The 22,217-nt window shown below is 40.1% G+C and overlaps 1 protein-coding gene across 4 annotated transcripts in view; it reads right to left on the reverse strand.

The window, feature by feature from the left end:
* Window positions 1–22,217, reverse strand: part of LOC149533635 (oxysterol-binding protein-related protein 1C-like) — a 268,757-nt gene that overhangs the window by 53,150 nt on the left and 193,390 nt on the right. For all 4 annotated transcript variants that reach the window (XM_089807700.1, XM_089807698.1, XM_089807699.1 and 1 more), the window contains exons 6-7: window positions 21,998–22,165; window positions 21,695–21,835 (exon numbers count right to left, since the gene is read on the reverse strand). In XM_089807700.1, coding sequence (XP_089663826.1) covers window positions 21,695–21,835; window positions 21,998–22,165 — 309 coding nt within the window. The remainder of the gene's footprint in view (window positions 1–21,694; window positions 21,836–21,997; window positions 22,166–22,217) is intronic.

The following is a 22,217-nucleotide window of genomic DNA, read 5'->3' on the forward strand; positions in this document are numbered from 1 at the left end:
GATCTTTCACTTCCAAAATAGCGAACAATTCCAAACTCCAACAGGAAACCGCAGTACAACGAAAATATAATCCCAAGCATGCCTACGAACTGACCACAAGCCACGCTTAAATACCCATCGAGAAAAACTTTCCGAAGGTGTACAAAGTTAGCTGACAGTGACACAAACTATGAAAACTAAATAAAATGGGTCCGAGATAAAATAAATCAATCGACCCATTACAAAGATTAAATGAGTACATTTATTTTATGACGGGGACATTACAATAGAGTGAAGGTTCTAAAATCAAGAATATAGTTATTGACGGCAAGGAGTGGCAATCGACGGAATTCATGGTACCGAGTTTCGAGAAAAAACTAGGTGATATGAAAAACTTGAGGGAAAGATCATATTACTTAAATAAACTTGATGAGCGACGATTACAGGCACAATGGACCACAAAGGTGACATAGAACAGGCGCAAAGCATGGCATGATAAACACCTAAAATTAAATAAGTTTCAACCAGGCCAATTAGTGTTGAAGGATAACAGGCAGAATGAAATCAAACCTGCAAAGTTCAGAGTCAAATGGGTAGGACCATACAAGATACGGGAAGTTGGTGATAATAAGGCAATCAAGTTATGGATGTTCAATGGGAAGGAAGTACCGGACATGGCGAATAGGTCAAAGTTAAAAATATATCATGAAGGGAATAGTCCCCCATCGACAAACAATTCAAGAAAAAAAGTTGAAAAATAATATGAAAAAAATAAATTTAAAAAGTTATAAGGTAACCATATGGTTACCATATGATAGCCAGCTGATGACCACCGTACCGTGTTTTATGTGCCCGTACGGTGTTTAAAGTGCCTTTACCGTATGCCTAGGTGAGACAACTTCACCATACGGCAAAAAAGAGTCAACACAGAATTTTTCCTTATGGATTTTCTATTGCCTTTCGTACAGCATTTTCTCTAATCGATAGATAATAAACAATGTACGGCCCCTGCACAGTAATGGCACTGTACGGCTTGTATTTGCACCAAAAGAATTAGCTTGAAGTGAACCCTATATGGTACATGTAGGAGAAGCAGAGACCGTACATATTCAACAGGACACATAGGTCATACGACGTGTTTTGAAGGCAAGAGGCAGACCAAAGTCCGTATGGCAACTACAAACATCCAGTACGGTCTGTGGACAATGGATTTCACTATACGAAACAACCAAAGACCATATGGACATCAAGAGGAAGGCACAGTATGGTGAGTAAAGCAAAGACAGAGGATATAATCGCCATAAGACAATTATAGAGCATTTGAGGAGTTCGTACGACATTCTTTACACCTGTTCCATACGCCATTTCTTTGCTTTTGTATGCACTATACATTTTTTTATGTTTCACATGGTCCATATGGCATGTACGTTTCATTATTGAACGAATACAGGGGGATACCAGAAGCCAGAAGTTGTTCATGAAGTCTTGGAGGAGGGTAGTACGAACGCTAGAGAAGGAGAGAAATTTGTAGAACAATTGGTTTGTACGAGGCCCTAGGACCCCGCGGGGGTGTTGCCCCTCGACCCCACTAGGGGCGATGCCCCCTAGACCCCCAATTAGTGCAGTTATCGGTCGTGGGAAGTATGACTAGTTCATGAGACCTAGAGCTGTTGCAGGCATGGAGTGTCTATGTACCAGAGGTGAAGAAAACATCAAAGCAAGCCTTTCGAGAGGAGTCATACACTTTGAGGCACTCAGAGTAGGTGTTGGATGTGAAGCTATCTTAGTGGATGCATAGAGAGCTCGGGAGGAGTTGATCATCCAGTTGAAGACAATTCAGCGACACCTGGCTCAGTGTACCCAAGAGTTGGAAGCAGAGAAAGTGGCATGGGTGGCTATCAAGTTCAGCTAAGGAAATAGTATTGTGTTAGCAAAGGCTACAGATGCAACGTATTTCGGAGACTAGTTTGATGCAGGCACGGAACGAATGTGAAAGTGGTGTGACAAAAACATATCTATCTCATTATAGTTAGTCAGTTAATTTATCCCACTTGTTAATCTGTCTCAGATATTTTGTAATTGTCGTCCGGAGACGACTTTTCTTTTTGGGGGGGATGATGTCGGTAAAATTGTTATGTAGCCGACAGGCCCCTTTAGGTAGATTAGCAAGTAGTCAGTAATTGTTATGTAGGCAACGAGCCGCTTCGAGAAGGTAAATGTATGCCACCCGAGATTGTTGTAATCATCATTAGAAGCACTATGTAATCTCCTCGTTATATATACGAATAATAATAGGAGTTTTGTTGTGTTACATGTTCTTGTCTATTGTCTATATACATTAAACTATTTACCCCATACGGTAAACATCAAACTCAGCATGTCACTAAGCATGGTCGGTGTCTTTGTACGCCTCTACTACCTCGTGGCCAAGCCTCTCCGTAGTGTTGGTGCCCAGTCCTAACCCGGGTCCCAACTCTGGTTCCATGGACCAATCTACCATTTATTTTTGGCATATCAATTGCTAGCCACTCACCTTACTCCAAGCAAGCTCAAAAGCATATAGTGCATCTTGTCCATTTCTAGGCTAAGACAAGTTGTAACTCCCTCATTCTAGTCATTGCATTCTAACCAATCACACAACCCATCTCAACCACCTCACCTAGAGTCTTGAGGTATGTCATTGTTCTCTCGGTATCTGAACCATAGTCTATCTTCTCCTCTTCTAGAGGCGTTACCTGTGGTGTGGCTTCTACCCCATTCTCTGGTAACTTCTCTCACCTATTGCAACTATTTCCACCTTCGATGTGACGTCGTCATCACCTAGCGCATCCTTAGACCTTGAAATCTCCCTATCTTGTAGTGTTGTAATCATTGGTGTTCCAGTCAAGACATCTTCCCTTTTCGAGGATTAAATGGAGGGTCCTACTTTTGCAAGAGTAAGTCAGAATTGTTGCTGTAAAAAGTCATTGGCACAGCCCATCACAAGTGGGACATCCACTACCTCTGGTTGTACCATACACACTGGTTCAGTCATTAACACAGAGTCAACAATTACCAAGGCCTCTATACCAATCACCTCCAACCTAACCTAGGGTTTCGGTGATGTACTCCATTTTATCTCTAGAATGTCCATAGCCTCAACCTCCTAATGCATATTTTCTGCTCCTTTCGTTTGGACTATATAAACCACAACTAGGGTTGTATTACCTTCCTGGGTACCTATCTTTGTCTCCCCTATCTCTATGGGAACTATCCATGTTACCACTACTTCAGTCCTAGGAACCCTCGCAGCAATCATCGACGGTCGCATTACATCAATTGGTGTTCTCATCTAGCGAAATGGTAAAATAGAAAGCACAATAATGGTAGGCACTAAGTGCGCCAAAGTGGGTAACATAGAAGTTGTCAAAAATGAATGTGCTGCCGACATCACCTCTGTCTCAGCATCCTCCTCTTCCTTTGTGTAAGTGTTGTCTCCCTACGAAGCACTCGCACTACTCTTTGTAGTATTCTCCCTTCCGCTATTTATGTTGCCATGAGTGTCCAACTCCTATCTCACCCTCTTCTAACCAATTGTCATTCTATCAGTATCCAAATGTCGCCAAAAAAAATCAGAGGCTCCCTTGGCACTAACTTGCCCTTGGGCGGTACCTCGAACACGTCAACTGGAATCTAGTGGGGTGTAACTTCCAAGAACAACCCAATGGCACGATGGGGCATATAGAGAGTACAATGTTGCAATGTCATGAACTCGTACATTCTATCCGCCAAGAGGGATGCCCAATCACAAATCAATACATTCATGATACCATTCATAAAAACTATTTGTGGCAAAGCAATGTCCAAATCCCGACACGCTCCCTTAAGTTGACTCTTCAGCACATCGAGGATACAACGTCACAACCTTTCTCTAATATACTCACGTCGCATTCCTTTTCTCCTTGTTCCCTATACTACGAAGTCGAAATCGGTAGGGGTGAGTTCTCAAGCAACCATCTTGATCCAATGCTCTTTTCATTCCTATAAGAGCTTCTAATTCTTTATTTCTACTTTACGTCCTCCCCACCATGGGATACCAAAAACCCTCATCAAATCTATGGCTCTAAAAGAGACAATGATAGGATTCTTCCTAAATTGAAATCAATTGCTCCTACTATGGTTGTTGTATGCTTCAATCATCACTCTAAGCATATGTTCATAAAAACGAATGGAGAATACCTGCATTTGAATTGCCCAATGTACTTGTGTTGGTTACAATATCTGCTTTACCATGTTTTTGTCAACTGTTTCTTGACACCGTCATCGACATTCGAGCCCGTTAAGTCCCACAAATTGAACTATAAGGTGTGCAATTTCTTCTTTTTGGGAAAGTTGTTGAAGCTTCGCACGGACCTTATTCTTACTACTGGAAGTTGTTTCTTGCATTTGGCCTTCAACTCGAACGCTTAAAAATAAAACTCTTGCGTTCTTGTCAATGCTTGAACTGTTGGCTTCCAATTGATCTTTCCAATGCCTCTGTTTGCCTACTGACTACACAACCTAATTCTTGTTTTGTATTATGCAAAAAAAGCAATTAGGCCTTGAGGCCACCTCCCCTATTATTGCGATGTCGTATAGATGCAATCGTCCCCAAAACTTCCAATATCAATCATGCAAAGGTTGTCGTTGATGGTGGCTTCGATCATCTTTTCTTTCTTACTAATATTTTGCTAAACATGTGTGCTTGTAGTTGCCAAGGGTCATTGACATATATGCTACAGAAACGTACACTTGTCCCCTTTCAATGCCCATAGTTTATCGACTTTCCACGATAACTAACTCTCGATACCTCTTTTCTTTGTGGTCCTAGCTTTCTTTACGGCCTCCAAGGACCTTCTCTATGTGTTCTAGGGGAGAAAATGCTTTTGTATGGGTTAAATGATTTTCCATGGGAGTTCAAGTTTTGTCCACGATCAATAACCGTTCTCGCATGGATCTGTATTTCCTCCACGGAGAATATGTGCCTTTCCTTGGCCTTTGTATCCACAGGACTTGGCATCCTTGGGCCTTATGTTTCTTAATTTCCACAGGACTAGTAGCTTTCTGCAATGAGATTTTCCTTTCCTTCATTGAGCTTTTGTGTTCCCACAGTCTCCTTCCATAGGCCTATCCACAGATGTCTGCGGCCTGCGTGTTCCATTGGAGAATGGAGGATGCTTACAGAGGGTGAGTGTCATCATCAGTACAGCAAGTGTCATCTACACCAATGCTTTCCGCAAGCCTTTATGGTCCTCTGTTGGGGTTGTGCTCTCTCGCAGTAAATGTCTTGTTCTGCAAGAATTTCCATGGCTCTATGCTTCTTGTGTCCTTTCCTTTGATGTTCATGGGAACATGCCTATGGAGCCTTCTTCCCATGGACTTTTCATTTCTTTGTTTTTGTTTTCTTTGTTTTTTACTTTTTTTTAAATATAACCTTAAACAAAATTACCCATGTCTTTCTGAAAGATCCTAGCTTCCTTGCCTTTGATGTTAGACTTTTAACATTGAGCCATAAACCGCATCAAGGAGTTCTCTATCATCAAGTGTCCATAACTTTACAGCCCCATTAGCTACAACTTCACAAACTTTATAGGAACCTAGCCATTTCACTTTAAATTTGCCAGAGTTAATTTCATTTTCCCCATTAAACTTAAATACTAACCCAATGTAAACTTCATCCGTCGGAGGTGTTTGACATGCCAGAGTTTCCTTCGTTGTTGCGCCACGTTTGTGGCCCATTAAACCATTGCCTTTTTCTCATCCATTTTGTTTAGGGCATAACATCTCTCCCTAAGACTCTTCATGTCACCAAGTTTTCTATCAATAGCTATCCACAGGCTAAGAACCATGAATTCGATAGGTATCACTACCTCTTGTCCATACATGAGGTTGGAGCGCATCTTCTTTGTGGTCACCATATAGGAAGTATGGTAGGCCCAAAACACTTAAGGCAATTTCTCTTCCCAATCTTCGCCTTCAATTCCACAAGACTTATAAATAACTCCCACAAAAATTTTATTAGTTGCTTCAACCTAATTGTTGGCTTGAGGATAATATGGACTCAACAATGTAACAAAAATTTTCAATTCAGTGGTTAGTAGGTTCACGACGTGATTGACAAAATGACCACCTCTGTCGCTCGTCAATTGAATAGAGATGCCATACCTTGTAATTATTTATTCGTAAATGAATTTTTCAGTGCCTAGTGCTGAATTGTTTGCCAATGCGCATGCTTTAACCCACTTTGTTAACTACTTAGTGGCCACTACAATATACAAACATCGCCTCACACCACTAGCCTTTAGAGGTCTAACAAACTCTAAACCCCATCTTTCAAGTAAATCCTAGCCATGCAAAATTTGAGTGGCATAAAGTCCCCCTCAAGAGGTTTTCTTACTTGTTGGCAAGTATTGCATCCAACAACCCATTCTCTCGCATTATTGTACAACGTTGACCACCATAAGCCTGCTAATAGTACCTACCTTGTTGTGGTATTAAAACCCATATGTCCTACTATTGGTCCTTCATGGGCTTCCTTGAGCAGACTTGGTACTTCCTCTTCCATCATGCATCACCTGAGCACTTCGTCTAGACCCAATTTATATAACAATCCATTTATTAGTTGGAAAGTCCTACTCCTGAGAACCAACTTCCTGCATTCCCCTGGAGGCATGTCCTGGGCAAATTGGGTTCTACACAAATACTCCCCTATACTTGTCTATAACTTAGGGACTGTGGCAATATGAAACAGATGAACATCTAGGAAGTCAACATTTAATCCAACACATGGCTTGCCAGAATTAATAAGTGATAGTTGGTCAACGATTACGTGATTACGTCTTGGTTGTATGATGATCTTGAATGTGAACTCTTGAAGTAAGAGAAGCCATCCACTCACTCTTCCCTGAATAATGGGTTTATTGACCAGGTACATCAGAGCTTGGTGGTCCACATAAAAAGTGAATGGTGTCGCCAATAAGTAATGCCTAAATTTCTAGATGAAATAAACCATTTCAAGGGCCTCTCATTCTGTGGTGTTGTACTTCTTCTCAACATTCGACAACAACCTACTTGCAGAAAATATTGGGTGTCTATGCGCTCCTTCCTGAGCCAAGGTGGCTACAATGGTGTAATTTGATGCGTCCACATGCACACTAAATTCTGTCCCAATTAGGGTCGGTGGTGACGCATCAAATTAGGGAACGCATCAAACTTTTAGCATGTTAGATTTCCTTACTCTTATGTTGTATGTTTTAGTAGTGACATCCTCATAAGACAGCTCTGACGATTGGGTCGATGGTTTGGGATGTTACACATGGGGGATGGCTAGGACATCCAAGGGCTCATGATGCTATTATAGTTGGGAGAAACTGCGCACTTAGTTTGTTATTTCAGTACATTGTGATGTTGCTTGTGTACACTGCGATGTTGCTTTCAATAATTTTCCTTGATTGCTTGTTAGATGGTTAGAATCAGCTTCTGTCTTTCAGTTATTCATTTGTGTGTCTTTGCCTCGAGATGTGGATCTAGTACTCTCCGGTATGGAGGAAATTTTATCCTTAGCTTTTTCCCCTTTTTTATCTGGCTTGTTGTTTAGGATCCTCTCACAAAATTGTACATTCTCGCACAAGAATGCAAGATCTTGCGTGGTGTGATGGATTTTCTGGCATGGCCTCTGGCACTTTCTCGCCCGAAAACACACACTAGTGTTGGGGTACTTTGGTTGCTGGGCCAAGTACTTCCTCATGCCCCTTGATGCATTTCCTCATGCGGAGTGTAGATTCTCGTAGGTAGTGTTGCACTTCCTACCGCAAGAATCTGTCAATTTGTTGTCCTCGCACAAAAAACAGGTGGTATCTCCACTGATTTTTGGATAACACAATTTGGTGTTTTAAGTATCCTTTGGGTTTGCTTAATTTTCCATGATTCAACAGATTTCGGTTTCCTTGTTCTGTTGTCATCTTTGGTTTTTGTTTCTCTTTTTGCTGGTGTCAATTTGATAGTGGCATTTGGAGATTCATTGGTTGTCAGGATTGTGGTTATTCTTCCATTGCGATCTTTTTTATCTTCGTATGTGGCTGTCGTGTTCATCCATACTTGTTTTAAACATAAAATTATGTTGGCTTATATTCATCCTTATTCCAAGGATCTCCGAGGAGAGCATTACAAGTTTTTAGTCCTTTGACTAACCATCGCTTTTTTAGTTCGTTGGCTGGGGCAAATTCTATTTTCCCCAATTATTCCTTTAACCAACACTAATAGGCTCTAATAGGCTCATTCTTTGCTTGTTTGTGTTGTCGATCTTCGCAAGCATCTTGTTATTGTCTCTTAGCAACTTGAATTCCATTTGGAAATCTTTCTTCACTCTTGTCAATTTTGTCAAACTAGTTTTATCCAGATCAGAGTAGCAGTCAATAGCTCCTTCCCTTAATGTCGCAAGAAATTGTTTGTGTCATGTCCCCTCTTTAGTGACATGTCACTTTTCAATGGATTTGCCTATCATGGACTCTAGTAGGCAGATGGTTTTGGTGAGAAATTCATACTGATGATTATTTGAGGATTGGATGGTCTTATTTGCTCTTGGAGAGATGGTATTTATTATATTTTTATTATTATGTGTTATGCAGGGCCAAATGTTATAATTTTGAGTTGAGTTGCACTTTTTATTTTATAAAGTTACTTTTTATATAAAAGTGCATTATAAAGGGATTTCATAAGAATATGGATACTTCTAGAAGTTCTAGTGGCTTCTTAGAGAAGAGTGCTTGGCCTCTCATTTGGAGATCCCATAACCTAAGTTTACACTACCTTTCTCTTTGAGCATTTGTGGCAACATCTTGGTCTGCAGATTATCATTTCTTCTTTAGGAAAGGAGTCTCCTCACGATTTTGCATAAATGAGGAGTTGAAATATCCTTTGAAGGTTGGCACATTTGGAGGTGATACTAGAGTCACTTTAGCTAGGTCATCATTGGACCTAAAGCCATTTTCAGCATTTCAGCATTTTAGGAGGCATTTTTAGCAGGCCCGAAATTATAGGAGGCCGTTTTTAGCAGGTCGAAAATTATAGGAAGCCATTTTTAACAGATCCAAAATTTTAAGAGGCTTCTTTCAGCAGACCCAAAATTATAGGAGAGCATTTTCTAAGGACTACTCATTTTCAGTCATGGATTAATTGCAGGACATCTTTAGAAGGCTTAATTGTGGTGGAGGAAAGATTTATAGCTGCTAGTTCGTTTTTGGTATAAGTCTGATCCAATTTTCAAAATTTCATGATAGGGCTTTGGAACCACATTTTTGTTCATATCTTCCTCATTACTCAATATATCATTCTGGGTATTTCTGCATCGGATTTCTATCGTCGAGGAGATAAAGATAGGTGCATTTTGGAGTTCCAAAATGCCATGATTTATTTTTAAGGAATTTTTTTAGAACTCCTAAACATTTTCGAAAATTTGCAAGGAAGTACATTTTCAGATTTGGGGTGACTTTGGCTTGGGTGTTGGCATCTTCAGCATTGGTAAAAATTATTACAGCGATCTACAATCAGGTTCTTCACTTCTCATTTGGCATTTGCCATATTTTCTGACAAATGTATGTTTCCAGCTAAGTACAAAATATAGCTTCAGCACTTTACTATTTTACATTGTACTTGTCTTTGTTTGCCATTTAGCATTATTGGTATCAAAGGAAGGCTAGGATTTTGCAAGTGAAAGAGTATTGTAATTTTTAGACTATCTATATTGCCAACCTAGGGTTTGATGATCATATTATTGGCTGAAATATGTATGGCATTGTTGCAAATTGTTGATATGTGAATGGCATATGGTTTTGAGCAATTTCCTATGTTCAGCATTTTTTTTTAGTAGTAGTCCTCAGTTACATGCCAAGTGTTTGACAAAATTTCTCAGCTCAGCATTAGAGGTTTTTAGTGGCCTATTGGTAGGGGTCATTACAGTGGTATCAGAGATAAATCCTACCATCCTAAGGGTTTAGCAATCACATGCAGCCACCTGGGGTTGGCTCTCACAGATTTTACACTCGTAGGCAAACTTTGCTAGACAGAGAACAAGATTTTGACAAGCAGCCAAACACTATGGGTGCCAGACAAGAGAGGAGCCAACCCAGAGACAATAGGAATCAGGATAAGGAAACAAGGGAATTTTTCAGAGCAATGGTTACAGGAAAAAAGCAGATGGCTCAGGCTTTGCAAGCACTCACCACCATGGTTGAGCGCATGAACCCACAGGACAGACATAATCAAGAACAGGATAGGGGGACACTAGAGCAGGATAACAAGAGTGTGGCAGCTTCACGAGGTACACCTAGACACAGATCATGGACTGCAAATACGCCTACACGTCCTACTTTCCTTAGAGAGGAGGCCCAAGAGGCCATGGGAGATGATATGCCGAAGAATTTTTAGGATGACCTTAGAGTTGCAGATGCAGAATGGTAGGCATTGCTTCCACATGTCCATGAATTGCTCAATTTTGATCATTTCCTGAATCAGAAAAGAGAGCACGAGGAATAGCCAACAGAACAAGAGACCTAGAGGAGGCTAGGATAGTGAGTTGCAGCAAGCTGCTAGCAAGCTCAATTTACCATCCTTTGATGGCAACGGGCAGATGACAGCACATGCTTGGATCCATAAGTTAGACACATTCTTTGCATTGAGGCCTATGTCGAAGATTGATGCCATCAAGTATGCCACCTTGCATTTGGAGGGTGCAGCACATGATTGGTGGTCACATGGTATGGTTACATTGTAGCATAGTCTCGTGACATCCTATCAGGATTTTGTGGATAGACCAGTAGAGCGCTTTGATAAGAAAGACCCAGAGGTCTTCTTCCGTGATCTTGCACAACTGAGACAGACAAGCAACTTGGAGGTCTACATCAGTGAGTTTCAGAGATTAATAGTGATGGTGCAAGATGTTTCTGAGAGGAGATTGGTTATATTATTAACAGAGGGGTTGTCAAAACCTCTAAGGGGTTGGATCAAGGCATTCGATCCCCCGACACTACAGGAGGCTATGAGGAAGGCACAGAGTATGGAGTTTACAGCACCATCCAGCAGATTCACCTCCACGAGTACTTCCTCTTTCAGGGACAACAAGAAATTCGACAAGAACAAGGGCAAGAAAGGTGATTCCCAGGTTAAGTCTACTGCACCTTTGGATATGGAGACCCTGAATGACTTGCGTAGGAAGAAACTATGCTTTTTCTGCAAAGGTCCTGATGATAGAGATCATGATTGTCCTATGAGGCCGAAGGGGAAGGCCAACAGGGTTATGTGGGCTTGCTATGAGGGTTCAAATTCTGACAGTTCTGGACATGAGGATAATCATAGTGATGCAGAGGCAAAGACTTCAGAGCCTAAGGAGGAGCCCAAGTGCAGGATCTTTTAGACTACGTGGTGTTCTAACAAGGCAAAGAGTTATTACATTGGTTGATACAGGTGCTACGCACAATTTTATTGATGCATGTTTTGTTAAACGCCATGGTATTATGACTCAAGAGTTTGAGGGACTATGAATACAGGTTGCTGATGGTTACACTCTTAAGTGTAACAGAATGGTTAGAGATTTGCCCTTACGCCTGAACAACTATGAGTTCAAGGCGGACTATCATGTTGTCAACATGGGTGATCTGGATATTGTGCTTGGGATGAAGTGGTTACACTCATTGGGAGAGGTCACCTTCAAGTTGAAGGACATGGAGATCAAATTTGAGGTGGATGGGAAACAACACATTTTGAGAACCATCAGGAATGGTGACATTATAACTATTTCCTTCAAACGGATGGAGAGGTTAGCTAGGCATGATGACATTGAGTGGGCAGTGGTATGTACTCTCATGCCTACGCAGGAGGGACAGCATAAGATAAAGTATCATCCAGATATACAGAGGTTGAGAGTTAAGTATGACAAAGTCTTCAGTGACATCCCACGTAGCAGGGCACCAGACAGAGGTATTGAGCACATCATTGAGTTAGAGGAGGGTGCTAAACCCGTGATGATTACACCATATAGGCATTCTAAGAGACTCAAGGATGAGATAGAGAAGACAATCAAGGAGCTTCTTGCGATGGGACACATCAAGCCTAGCAAGTCTCCTTTTGCTTCTTCGCTTGTGTTAGTGAAGAAAAAGGATGGTACATTGAGGATGTGCATTGATTAGAAGGTGTTGAACAAAAGGACAATCAAGAACAAGTACCCCATTCCACAGATTGATGAGCTAATTGATGAGCTACATGGTGCATGTTATTTCACGAAGATTCATTTTAGATCTGGCTATCATCAGATTAAAGTCAGAGAGCAAGATATTGAGAAGACAACTTTCAGATGTCATTGTGGGCATTTTGAGTTTGTGGTCATGCCATTTGGGTTGACCAATGCGCCAGCTACCTTTTAGTCCACCATGAACAACGTCTTCCATCATCAGTTGAGGAAGTATGTGTTAGTCTTCTTCGATGATATACTAATATATAGTCGGACTTGGAAGGAACACATGGAGCATTTAGAGTCAATTTTGGGGATCTTGCAGTCGAAGTCCTTGTATGCTAAGGAGTCCAAATGTGATTTGGCCATGACAGAGCTATTGTATTTGGGTCACATCATTAGTGCAGAGGGAGTAAAGATGGATCCTGATAAGATCCGTGCTATTGTGGATTGGCCTCCTCCAGAAAACCTGACACAGTTGAGAGGGTTTCTTGGGTTGTGTGGTTTCTACCGCAGATTTGTCAATGGGTATTCATGTCATGCAACTCCTATGACAGATTTCCTGAAGAAGGGAGCCTTTGTTTGGACACCTAAGGCACAAGCTTGCATTGAGAGATTCAAGGAGATCATGACTACATGCCCTGTGTTAGCATTGCTTGACTTCTCGAAGCCATTTGAGCTTCAATGTGATGCATCTGGAGAGGGTATTGGTGTTGTTTTGATGTAGGACAAGCACCCAATTGCAATTGAGAGCAGGAAGCTCCGTGGGCCAGAGAGATCATTTAGTATATATGACAAGGAGATATTGGCTATTATGCATGCATTGGCCAAATTCGGGCAGTATTTGGTGAGTGGTAACTTTTGATTAAAACTGACAACAATAGTTTGAGACATTTCCTTGGACAGAGAGATCTCAATGACAAGCAGCAAAAGTGGGTTACTAAACTACAGGCTTATGATTTTGACATCTCCTATGTGAAAGGAACTCAGAATGTGGTAGCAGATGCATTGTCACGTAGACCACATCTCAGTGCTACGATTCAGATATCAGAGGATTGAAAGCACTTGATCATTGCTGAGAATAATAGAGATTCATGGGACAATTGTCGATACCAAGTATACACTTGTGGATGATTTTATTATCTACAAGAATAGGATATTCTTAGTCCCAAGATCGAAGGTGAAGCGTATTGTTATGAGAGCACTTCATGATTCAACTACAGCTGGACATCCTGGATACTTCAAAACGTACAAGTTGGTATGGGAGCGGTTCACATGGAAGGGGCTCAAGGCAGATGTGTTGCAGTATGTTGGAGAGTGCCCTGTTTGTCAGCAGAACAAACAAGAGCACACCTTTCCAACAGGGCTCCTACAGCCACTTCCCATTCCTAACAAGAAGTGGGACTGTATATCCATGGATTTCATTACAAGCTTGCGTAAGGCCCAAGGGCGAGATTGCATCTATGTGGTGGTAGACAGGTTGACGAAGTATGCACACTTCCTTCCTATCACTACTACTTACACGGCAGTGCAGGTGGCTGAAGTTTTTCTCAGGGAGATTTTTAGACTACATGGGATACCTCGGAGCATAGTGAGTGACAGGGATAGCAGGTTCTTGAGTCATTTTTGGCAGGAGGTGTTCCAATTATGTCGCACTCAGCTCACACCTAGCATCAGTTACCACCCACAAACTGATGGGCAGACAAAGATAGTAAATAAGTGGGTGGAGGGATATTTGAGGAACTACATGGCTGGTCAGCAGAAGGCATGGGTTAGATGGATTTATTTATGTGAGTACTGCTATAATATCACATACCACATGTCTATTCAGATGACTCCTTTCAGAGCACTATATGCCTATGATGCACTGAGCTTCGTTGATTTGCTTATGAGTGATGTTAGAGTTCCACGTGCTAGAGATTTGCTCTAGGACACCAAGGACATTGTTGATGCTCTCACAGATAATATTGCCAGGGCGTAGAATCAGCATAAGCAGTATGCAGATCAGAAGCAGAGAGAGAGGAGTTTTGAGGTTGGTGATATGGTTTATCTCATGTTGCAGCCCTATAGACAGTCTACTCTTAGGAAGAGTGGATTGGAGAAGCTTAAACCTAGGTACTATGGTCCTTTCAAGGTTATCAGACATATTGGAAAGATGGCATATCAGCTTGAGCTTCCAACAGACAGCAGGGTACACAATGTTTTTCATGTGTCACGCCTCAAGAAAGCGTTGGGTCAGCATGTTGTGCCTTCAAAAGTTCTTCCTCCATTGGATGATGAAGGGAAATTGGTTCTTGTCCTTGAATGCATCATTGATAGCAGAGAGAGGCAGCTTCGTAGGATGACTATCAAAGAGTACTTGGTGAAGTGGAGGGATTTGACCGAGGAGGATGCCACATGGGAGGGAGAAGATATTTTGTAGCACACAGCTTTCAGATTGCTTGAGGGCAAGCAATTTCAGGAGGGGTGCACTGTCATGTCCCCTCTTTAGTAACATGTCATTTTTCTGTGGATTTCCCTACCATGGACTCTCGTACGCAGATGGTTTTGGTGAGAGACTCATTCTGATGATTATTTGGGGATTGGATGGTCTTATTTGCTCTTGGAGAGATGGTATTTATTATATTTTATTATTATGTGTTATGCGGGACCAAATGTTATAATTTTGAGTTGAATTGCACTTTTTATTTTATAAAGTTACTTTTTATATAAAAGTGCACTATAAAGGGATTTCATAAGAATATTTTATGGATACTTCTAGAAGTTCTAGTGGCTTCTTAGAGAAGTGAATAAATAGAGTGCTTGGCCTCTCATTTGGAGATCCCATAACTTGAGTTTACACTACCTTTCTCTTTGAGGATTTGTGGCACCATCTTGGTCTGCAGCTTATCATTTCTTCTTTAGGAACGGAGTCCCTTAAGGATTTTGCATCACTGAGGAGGTGAAATATCCTTTGAAGGGTGGCAAATTTGAAGGTGATACTACAGTTACTTCAGCTAGGGCATCATTGGGCCTAAGGCCATTTTCAGCGTTTCAACATTTTAGGAGGCATTTTTAGTAGGGCCGAAATTATAGGAGGCCATTTTTAGAAGGTTGGAAATTATAGGAAGCAATTTTTAGCAGATCCAAAATTTTAGGAGGCTTCTTTTAGCAGACCCAAAATTATAGAAGGAGGGCATTTTCTGAGAACTATTCATTTTCAGTCATGGATTGATTGCAGGACATCTTTAGAAGGCTTAATTGTGGTGGAAGAAAGATTTATAGTTGCTGGTTCGTTTTTGCTCCAAGTCTGATCCGATTTTCAGAATTTCAGGATAGGGCTTTGTAACCACATTTTTGTTCATATCTTCCTCATTACTCAGCATATCATTCTGGGTATTTTTGCATCGGATTTCGATCGTCGAAGAGATAAAAATAGGTGCATTTTGGAGTTCCAAAATGCCATGATTTATTTTTAAAGAATTTTTTCAAAACTCCTAGACATTTTTGAAAATTTGCAAGGAAGTACATTTTCAGATTTGGGGTGACTTTGGCTTGAGTGTTGCAATCTTTAGCATTGGTAAAAATTATAACAGCCATCTACAATCAGGTTCATCACTTCTCGTTTGGCATTTGGCATATTTTTTGAGAAATGTTTATTTTCAGCTGAGTACAAAATATAGCTTCAGCACTTTACTATTTTACATTGTACTTCTCTTTGTTTGCCATTTGGCATTATTGGTATCAAAGAAAGGCTAGGATTTTGCAAGTGAAAGAGTATTGTAATTTTTAGACTATCTATATTGTCAACCTATGGGTTGATGATCATATTATTGGCTGAAATATGTATGGCATTGTTGCAAATTGTTGATATATGAATGGCATATGGTTTTGAGCAATTTCCTATGTTCAGCATTTTCTTTCAGTAGTAGTCTTCAGTTGCATGCCAAGTGTTTGACAAAATTTCTCAGCTCAGCATTAGAGGTTTTTAGTGGCCTATTGGTAAGGGTCATTACAATTTGATCCACTCATCCTTATCGGTGAGGCCATTAGCGATCCATATGGTTTCACAACTTTAGCAATGGCAGACAAGATCCTCCTTCACCTGGCCCATGAACTTGGGCAATTTGCGTTTTTTACCAGCCACGACTATTGATTGTGCCAGTCGCTGTACCACCGATGGTGCTGCCAACTACATCGGTGCATTACACTATGCACCCGCATTACACTATGGTGTTATAGGTTCTAAAAACAGTGTTGTTCGATTATCAAACTGTACTCATTCGTATTGCATGTGAGGGACAAAATGGCCACACCGCACTTGTGCTCCTTCAACACCTTGAGCCGCACTAGTTCCTTCTTTACTTCTATCTGGATTCTCTACCCATGTTGTATACAAATTTAGAAATTCTTCCCTCATTTCCTCAACTAGATTCAACCGTTGTCGTGTCTCCTCTAATAAGTCCTTCGTACTTCTTGGTCCCAAGCAGTTAAGTGAATCATGCTCTTTGTTCAGTGCACCTCTTGTGACACCACAATCACACTCGGTGACCCCACCATCGTACCTATGAACGAGTTGCCTAAGCCTTTGCCTTTGCTTGAGCCTTTTTCTCAATACTACTGTAGAGAAGTACACTGGCCCAAAGACCAATTAATGTACCTACAGACCTTCTAAAGTCTCAAGGGATGGACTATCTCCTTTATGCCACCTCACGTTACCAACCAGGAGTGCTAGGGAGATCTAATGCAATAAAAAGTCTTGCCTGCTTGCTTCAAAGTATTGCAATGTAGGTGTTTAAGTGTAACTTAATTAACTAAAAAAAAAATCCAAATCCTTATAATTCAAGTACATGAACAAAAAGACATATTTGGATTACAAGAAATAAAAAGAACTAAATGCAATGATCCAATGTCGAGCCAAATGTTACTGTACAGGGTAAATTAGATTAATGCATATCATAGTAGCAATAATAAAATAGAAATGCAATGCTTTATAAATCAAGCATATACTTTTATTAATGTTTCCATACTTCACCCAATACAAGATAGATCATGAATGGATAACACTGAATGTCTTCTCTCAAGAAAGACTTACATATAAAGATTCCGAAGGGGTGCAACCGAACCGTTGCGTCATAATAGAACACCTTGTGGGTACTAATTAACTAACATCTTAACTAATCCTGATGGCAAAACACTTTTGTCTACAACAAATGAAATGACACAACATAACCATGTTTTCATTACATTCTTAGCTTTATGGTTATCTTGATATTTTATTTCTCAATACTACTGTAGAGAAGTACACTAACCAAGAGACCAATCAGACCTTCCAAAGTCTCAAGGGATGGACTATCTCCTTTATGCCACCTCACTTTACTAGATAGGAGTGCTAGGGAGATCAGATGCCATAACAATTCTTACTTGGGTGCTTCAAAGTATTTCAACGTAGGCGTTTAAGCATAACTTAATTAACTAAATAAAATTCAAATGTTTATAATCCAAGTAGATGAACAAAAAGATATATTCGGATTACAGAAAATAAAAGGACTAAAAGCAATGATCAAATGTCGAGCCTTGTAAACTCATTTTCTCTAACAACGTGAGTTTGGGACTACAACGCGGATGTCAAACCCCAACACAACATGCTAGTGTCTCATATGGACAAGGCATGGATGGCCAAGACAGAATGCAACACTAAATAATAGAGAACTATCCTAAGAATGTAAAAAAAGGACAAAATTAAAGAATTATAAATTACGAATGCCAAATAGAAATAAGCTGAAAAATGAGATGGTAAATGAGTTACGCATAATGTAAATGATAAGAAATGAGGATTAAACGGATCCTAATTTTGATGGTTGATAATGTCATCCTTTTGAAGCCCGCGATTTCATTAAAAACATGTACACAAAAGAGAGGAAATAGGTTGAGTGGTTGTTAAGAGACTTACCTCAGTCAAGTCCCCGCTTAGGTGTCTCCACCTCCACAACAATTTTCTCAACACAATGAAATCAATGATAGATAATCGACAAAAGATATTAAAGAAAATGAAAAATATGAACAAGAAAAGATAAGATGCGCAATATGCTCTTACTACCCAAATAAGGAAGAACCAAGTAATGACAATGACCCAGCAAAAACTCCAAGAAGTGCAAGTGAATAGCCAAGAAGAGCAAATGAAGGACAACAAGGGATCTGAAATGAATTCAAATGGAATCCCGAGCTAGCAAGACCATCATCAAGGCATTACAAAAGTTGGTTGGTAGTTTGTAATGCTCCAACATCAACCTACACATTCAAATTTATGAACATCTCTGTGGTGCGCAATTGTACAAAACTATCATGGCCAGATGGCACAAATCTTAAAGCGAGAGAGAAATTGGCTAATGGTGGTGGACGATGGGGATCGCATGGAATCTAAGTCTTCAGCTAATATAGAGAAATGTGACAATGGCCTTTTAAGAAGGTGTATGAAATTTAAGCCATCACATTTTGCCCCGACTTTAGTGAGCATACTATTTTTAGGACATGCAGGGCTAAAGGAAGAGAAAACTTTACCTAACTTATGTACAGGAATTGTCACATGGGGTTGCCTCCAGCTAGGAGTTCATGAGTTTTTAATCACCTGGATCTAGCACACAAGCTACAGATGAGCATACTATAATGAAGACAACCTATTAGATGTAATATCATTGATGATACGCCAATATGGCTAGCAAGTTATGTTATTCTAATTACACATAAGATAAGCAATTTTGGATAAATCTTAAACATCCATAGAGAATAGTGGATAGGTATTTGATATGGAGACTTTGATAGTGCACCGACATTTGTAACAAATGCTTGATAGGCATGTGATACGGTGGCTAATAAGTCAACAAACATAGCAAGCATTGTACTAGACAAGCATCCAATAAAGAAAGACCGAAACACAACGACAATGGTTTAGCCCCTATAAAGGCAGATAAAGTCGAAGTTTGAAAAAAATTGCAAGAAAAATATGTGGTGTAGAGACATATTCGATAATAATCAAATCAAACACATAGCTAATACAACCCCCCCTTAAATGTTGTCATGGAATGTAACTTCTTAATAGGTGAAAGATGTTTCCACAACATTCGCATAGAGATAAGGGAATCCAATGGATTAGCATCATAACCCAGAAGTGTAGACGTATATCTACTTTTAGGGAATATTTCATCATTGCCAACCTAGATTCCGATCAAAAGAATGATACATGAAGACAAAAGTAAATAACAATTTAGGTCAACATGGAAAGGGTGCCTAAATGCCCCCACCACTTTGCATTGTCCTAAAATGTCAAAATCAAGAGTACAATAACAATTACAATACAGATCGAAGAAGGTGTACAACAAGAAACCCCTATTCCCAAGTACCAATGGAGTACAAGGGTCCTTCAAGAGGGAGCATCAAAAGACAAGCACTAGGGAACACATGTGCACACACTCTAATCTAAAGATGCAAAAGGAGTATGCTCTCACAAGTTGCCTATCAATAAATTATCGTCATCAATCTTGATCATATGGGGAGGGAGGTCTACACTATAATGGTACGATTGCGATGTTAGCCCCAGGTGCCCTACCAACAACAATACCCAAGGATGAAGTAGTTGATAACTCCTCATTTGGGATTCTACTAAGCAAATAAGAGGTATTGTGGGAAGATTGTCATCAACGCCGAAATTCTCCTCTAGTAAGTCAAATATGCAACCACTGACACTTGCGGAAGACCCATGCAAAGGCACTACTGAACCACTGGCCTTTGCAAATGGGTGGAGATGAATCTAGGAGCAGATGGAGCTTGTTCCACTATGAGAATTGAAATAAAAGATCTACCAAAGTAGAGGTGCAATGCCTAAACTCCACAATAGGGTCCTACTCGCACTTCTTAACGGATGCAAGTGGAATCCTCCGATCACCTATAGTAACCTTCAAGACATCTAGGAAGCTAACAGGACAATCATGTAATGAAGCAAATACAAGCTAGGTGGACATTACCACACTAGATACCACTTGCACATGCAACATGTTCATTGGTTGAGGATATGGCTCGATTTCTAGCAAAGTGGTGATCAATGGAAGTTCCTACAAAGGAGAAATGAACACCTAGACCTTTAGCATGAGGTCTAATGGTCACTCCCGATGTAGGGAGAACCATGACAAAGGTAGCAGGAGGATGAGGCACTGGAAACCAGAAGCAGAGCTAGACATCAAAGTGGAGACAATAATGAACACGAGCTTAGAAGATGCACATTCTACCCTCATAGTGGCCTTACACACCAAACCAATCCCTCATCATAGATATTTACAATCACACAAAATATAGTTCCAACGAAGATGCGAACCCAACTGAAAAGGTTACAATGGAGCAGGGCCATCTTGCTCCATGGGGGAGGTTTTTGTTGCCGTTGTTAATACCGAAGAGGGCCCAATCGATGGAGTAGAAGGTGGGGTTTATGATGGAAGCAGGGGAGGCTTAGTCATGGGCAACCTTCCACTTTTTGTCCTACAAGCATCTAAGCAAACAGGCGGTGGCCTTGGCCTAGCCAATAAATACTTGCTCTGCCACAAATTGGATACCTTCCGCAATCACCTGCAGATTCCTCTATTTGATTGTATTCTTGTATTTGATTGTATTTTCTTAAAGCTGAAGCATCTAAATTGCAACACTTTCATTACCCATTGATAGCTGACATTGGCATTGTAATTATTTGTATAAAATTCCATGTAGTCAACATTGCATGCCAAATGTTTGTCAAAATACCATCTGCTGTAGATGAATACCTGTGTTTCCTAGGATGCATGAGAAGTGTTTGTCAATAGGTCAACTCATTGTTGAACTCATTTTAGTCACTCATATGTATAAGAAAGTTGAAAACTAGATAGGATATGTTTCCTCTTACATTGCCAATCAGTTTTACAGCATTAGAAGTATTGAAACACCATTTGCAGCATATGAATTCAAAACAATATAAACTGAAACAAGAATAGCAGGTAAAGGCTTGCTAGGACAAGTGTTTGACAATGGCAAACATCTGATTAGTAAAGAAAATGGGTGGTGCTGCCTAAGCTATAACCAGCTGGGGTTATTAAAAACAACCTCCTATATATTTACAAAACAATCACATAAAGAATATAACCAGAAATAAGCTCCTACACTATAGAAAGTTTTAAAAACTCTAGTGCAAAATAAATGTGAAGGGAAAGGGACATTGATCCATTTACTTAAATGCTAATTGATATGAGAACAATTGAAGATAAGATCAAATAATTGATATAATAGCGTTTCCAAGAGAATTGAAGTCTACATACAACATTTCAAAATATAAAATAATGCCATTGTGCCCTTTAATACACCACATTAGCCTATGAAGCTGTCTCATCATGCAGAAACTGAAAAAAAAACACATTACCCACATAAACGTTGTACTTGTATAACATAGAGCTGAGCTCCAAATGCTTCTAATATTACCTGGTGCGGATTTCGTTCCATTATTGATTGTTCTTTGAATTTTAACTTGCATGATAGTTGTCTATTCCCTTGAACATACATTGACCCATAATGTTCACAATAAAGTTTTCCAAGAATTAGATTGTAAATTGAGGTTGTCACCTGAAGAGAAACATCAGATATTAAAGAATTAGAAAGTGGTCAGCCTTGTACATAAGATATATGCATAAATATAGAGGGGGATTAACCACATTTTTCAAGCTTTAATGTATAAAAGAAAAGAAAAGAAAAAACACAACTAATAACCACATAGAAGGATTTAACCTTACTCCACTGGAATACTTCTCCATCTGCAAATTTAAGGGTAAGAATTCCAACAGGATCTAGCTGAATAGAACGACCCCAGAATCTACTTTTCAATGTACTATCACCCGAAAAAGTCCAGCCTCTTCCTTCACAATGGCATGCTATGGTCATGGGATGATGGCTGACCTGTCATAAAAAGAGGGTTACCAACAAGAGATTCTATTCAGCACTTCATTGT

Source organism: Cupressus sempervirens, chromosome 10, assembly GCF_028749045.1.
Source record: "Cupressus sempervirens isolate cs-2001-9-10 chromosome 10, ASM2874904v1, whole genome shotgun sequence".
In the NCBI taxonomy this organism is placed as follows: domain Eukaryota; kingdom Viridiplantae; phylum Streptophyta; class Pinopsida; order Cupressales; family Cupressaceae; genus Cupressus; species Cupressus sempervirens.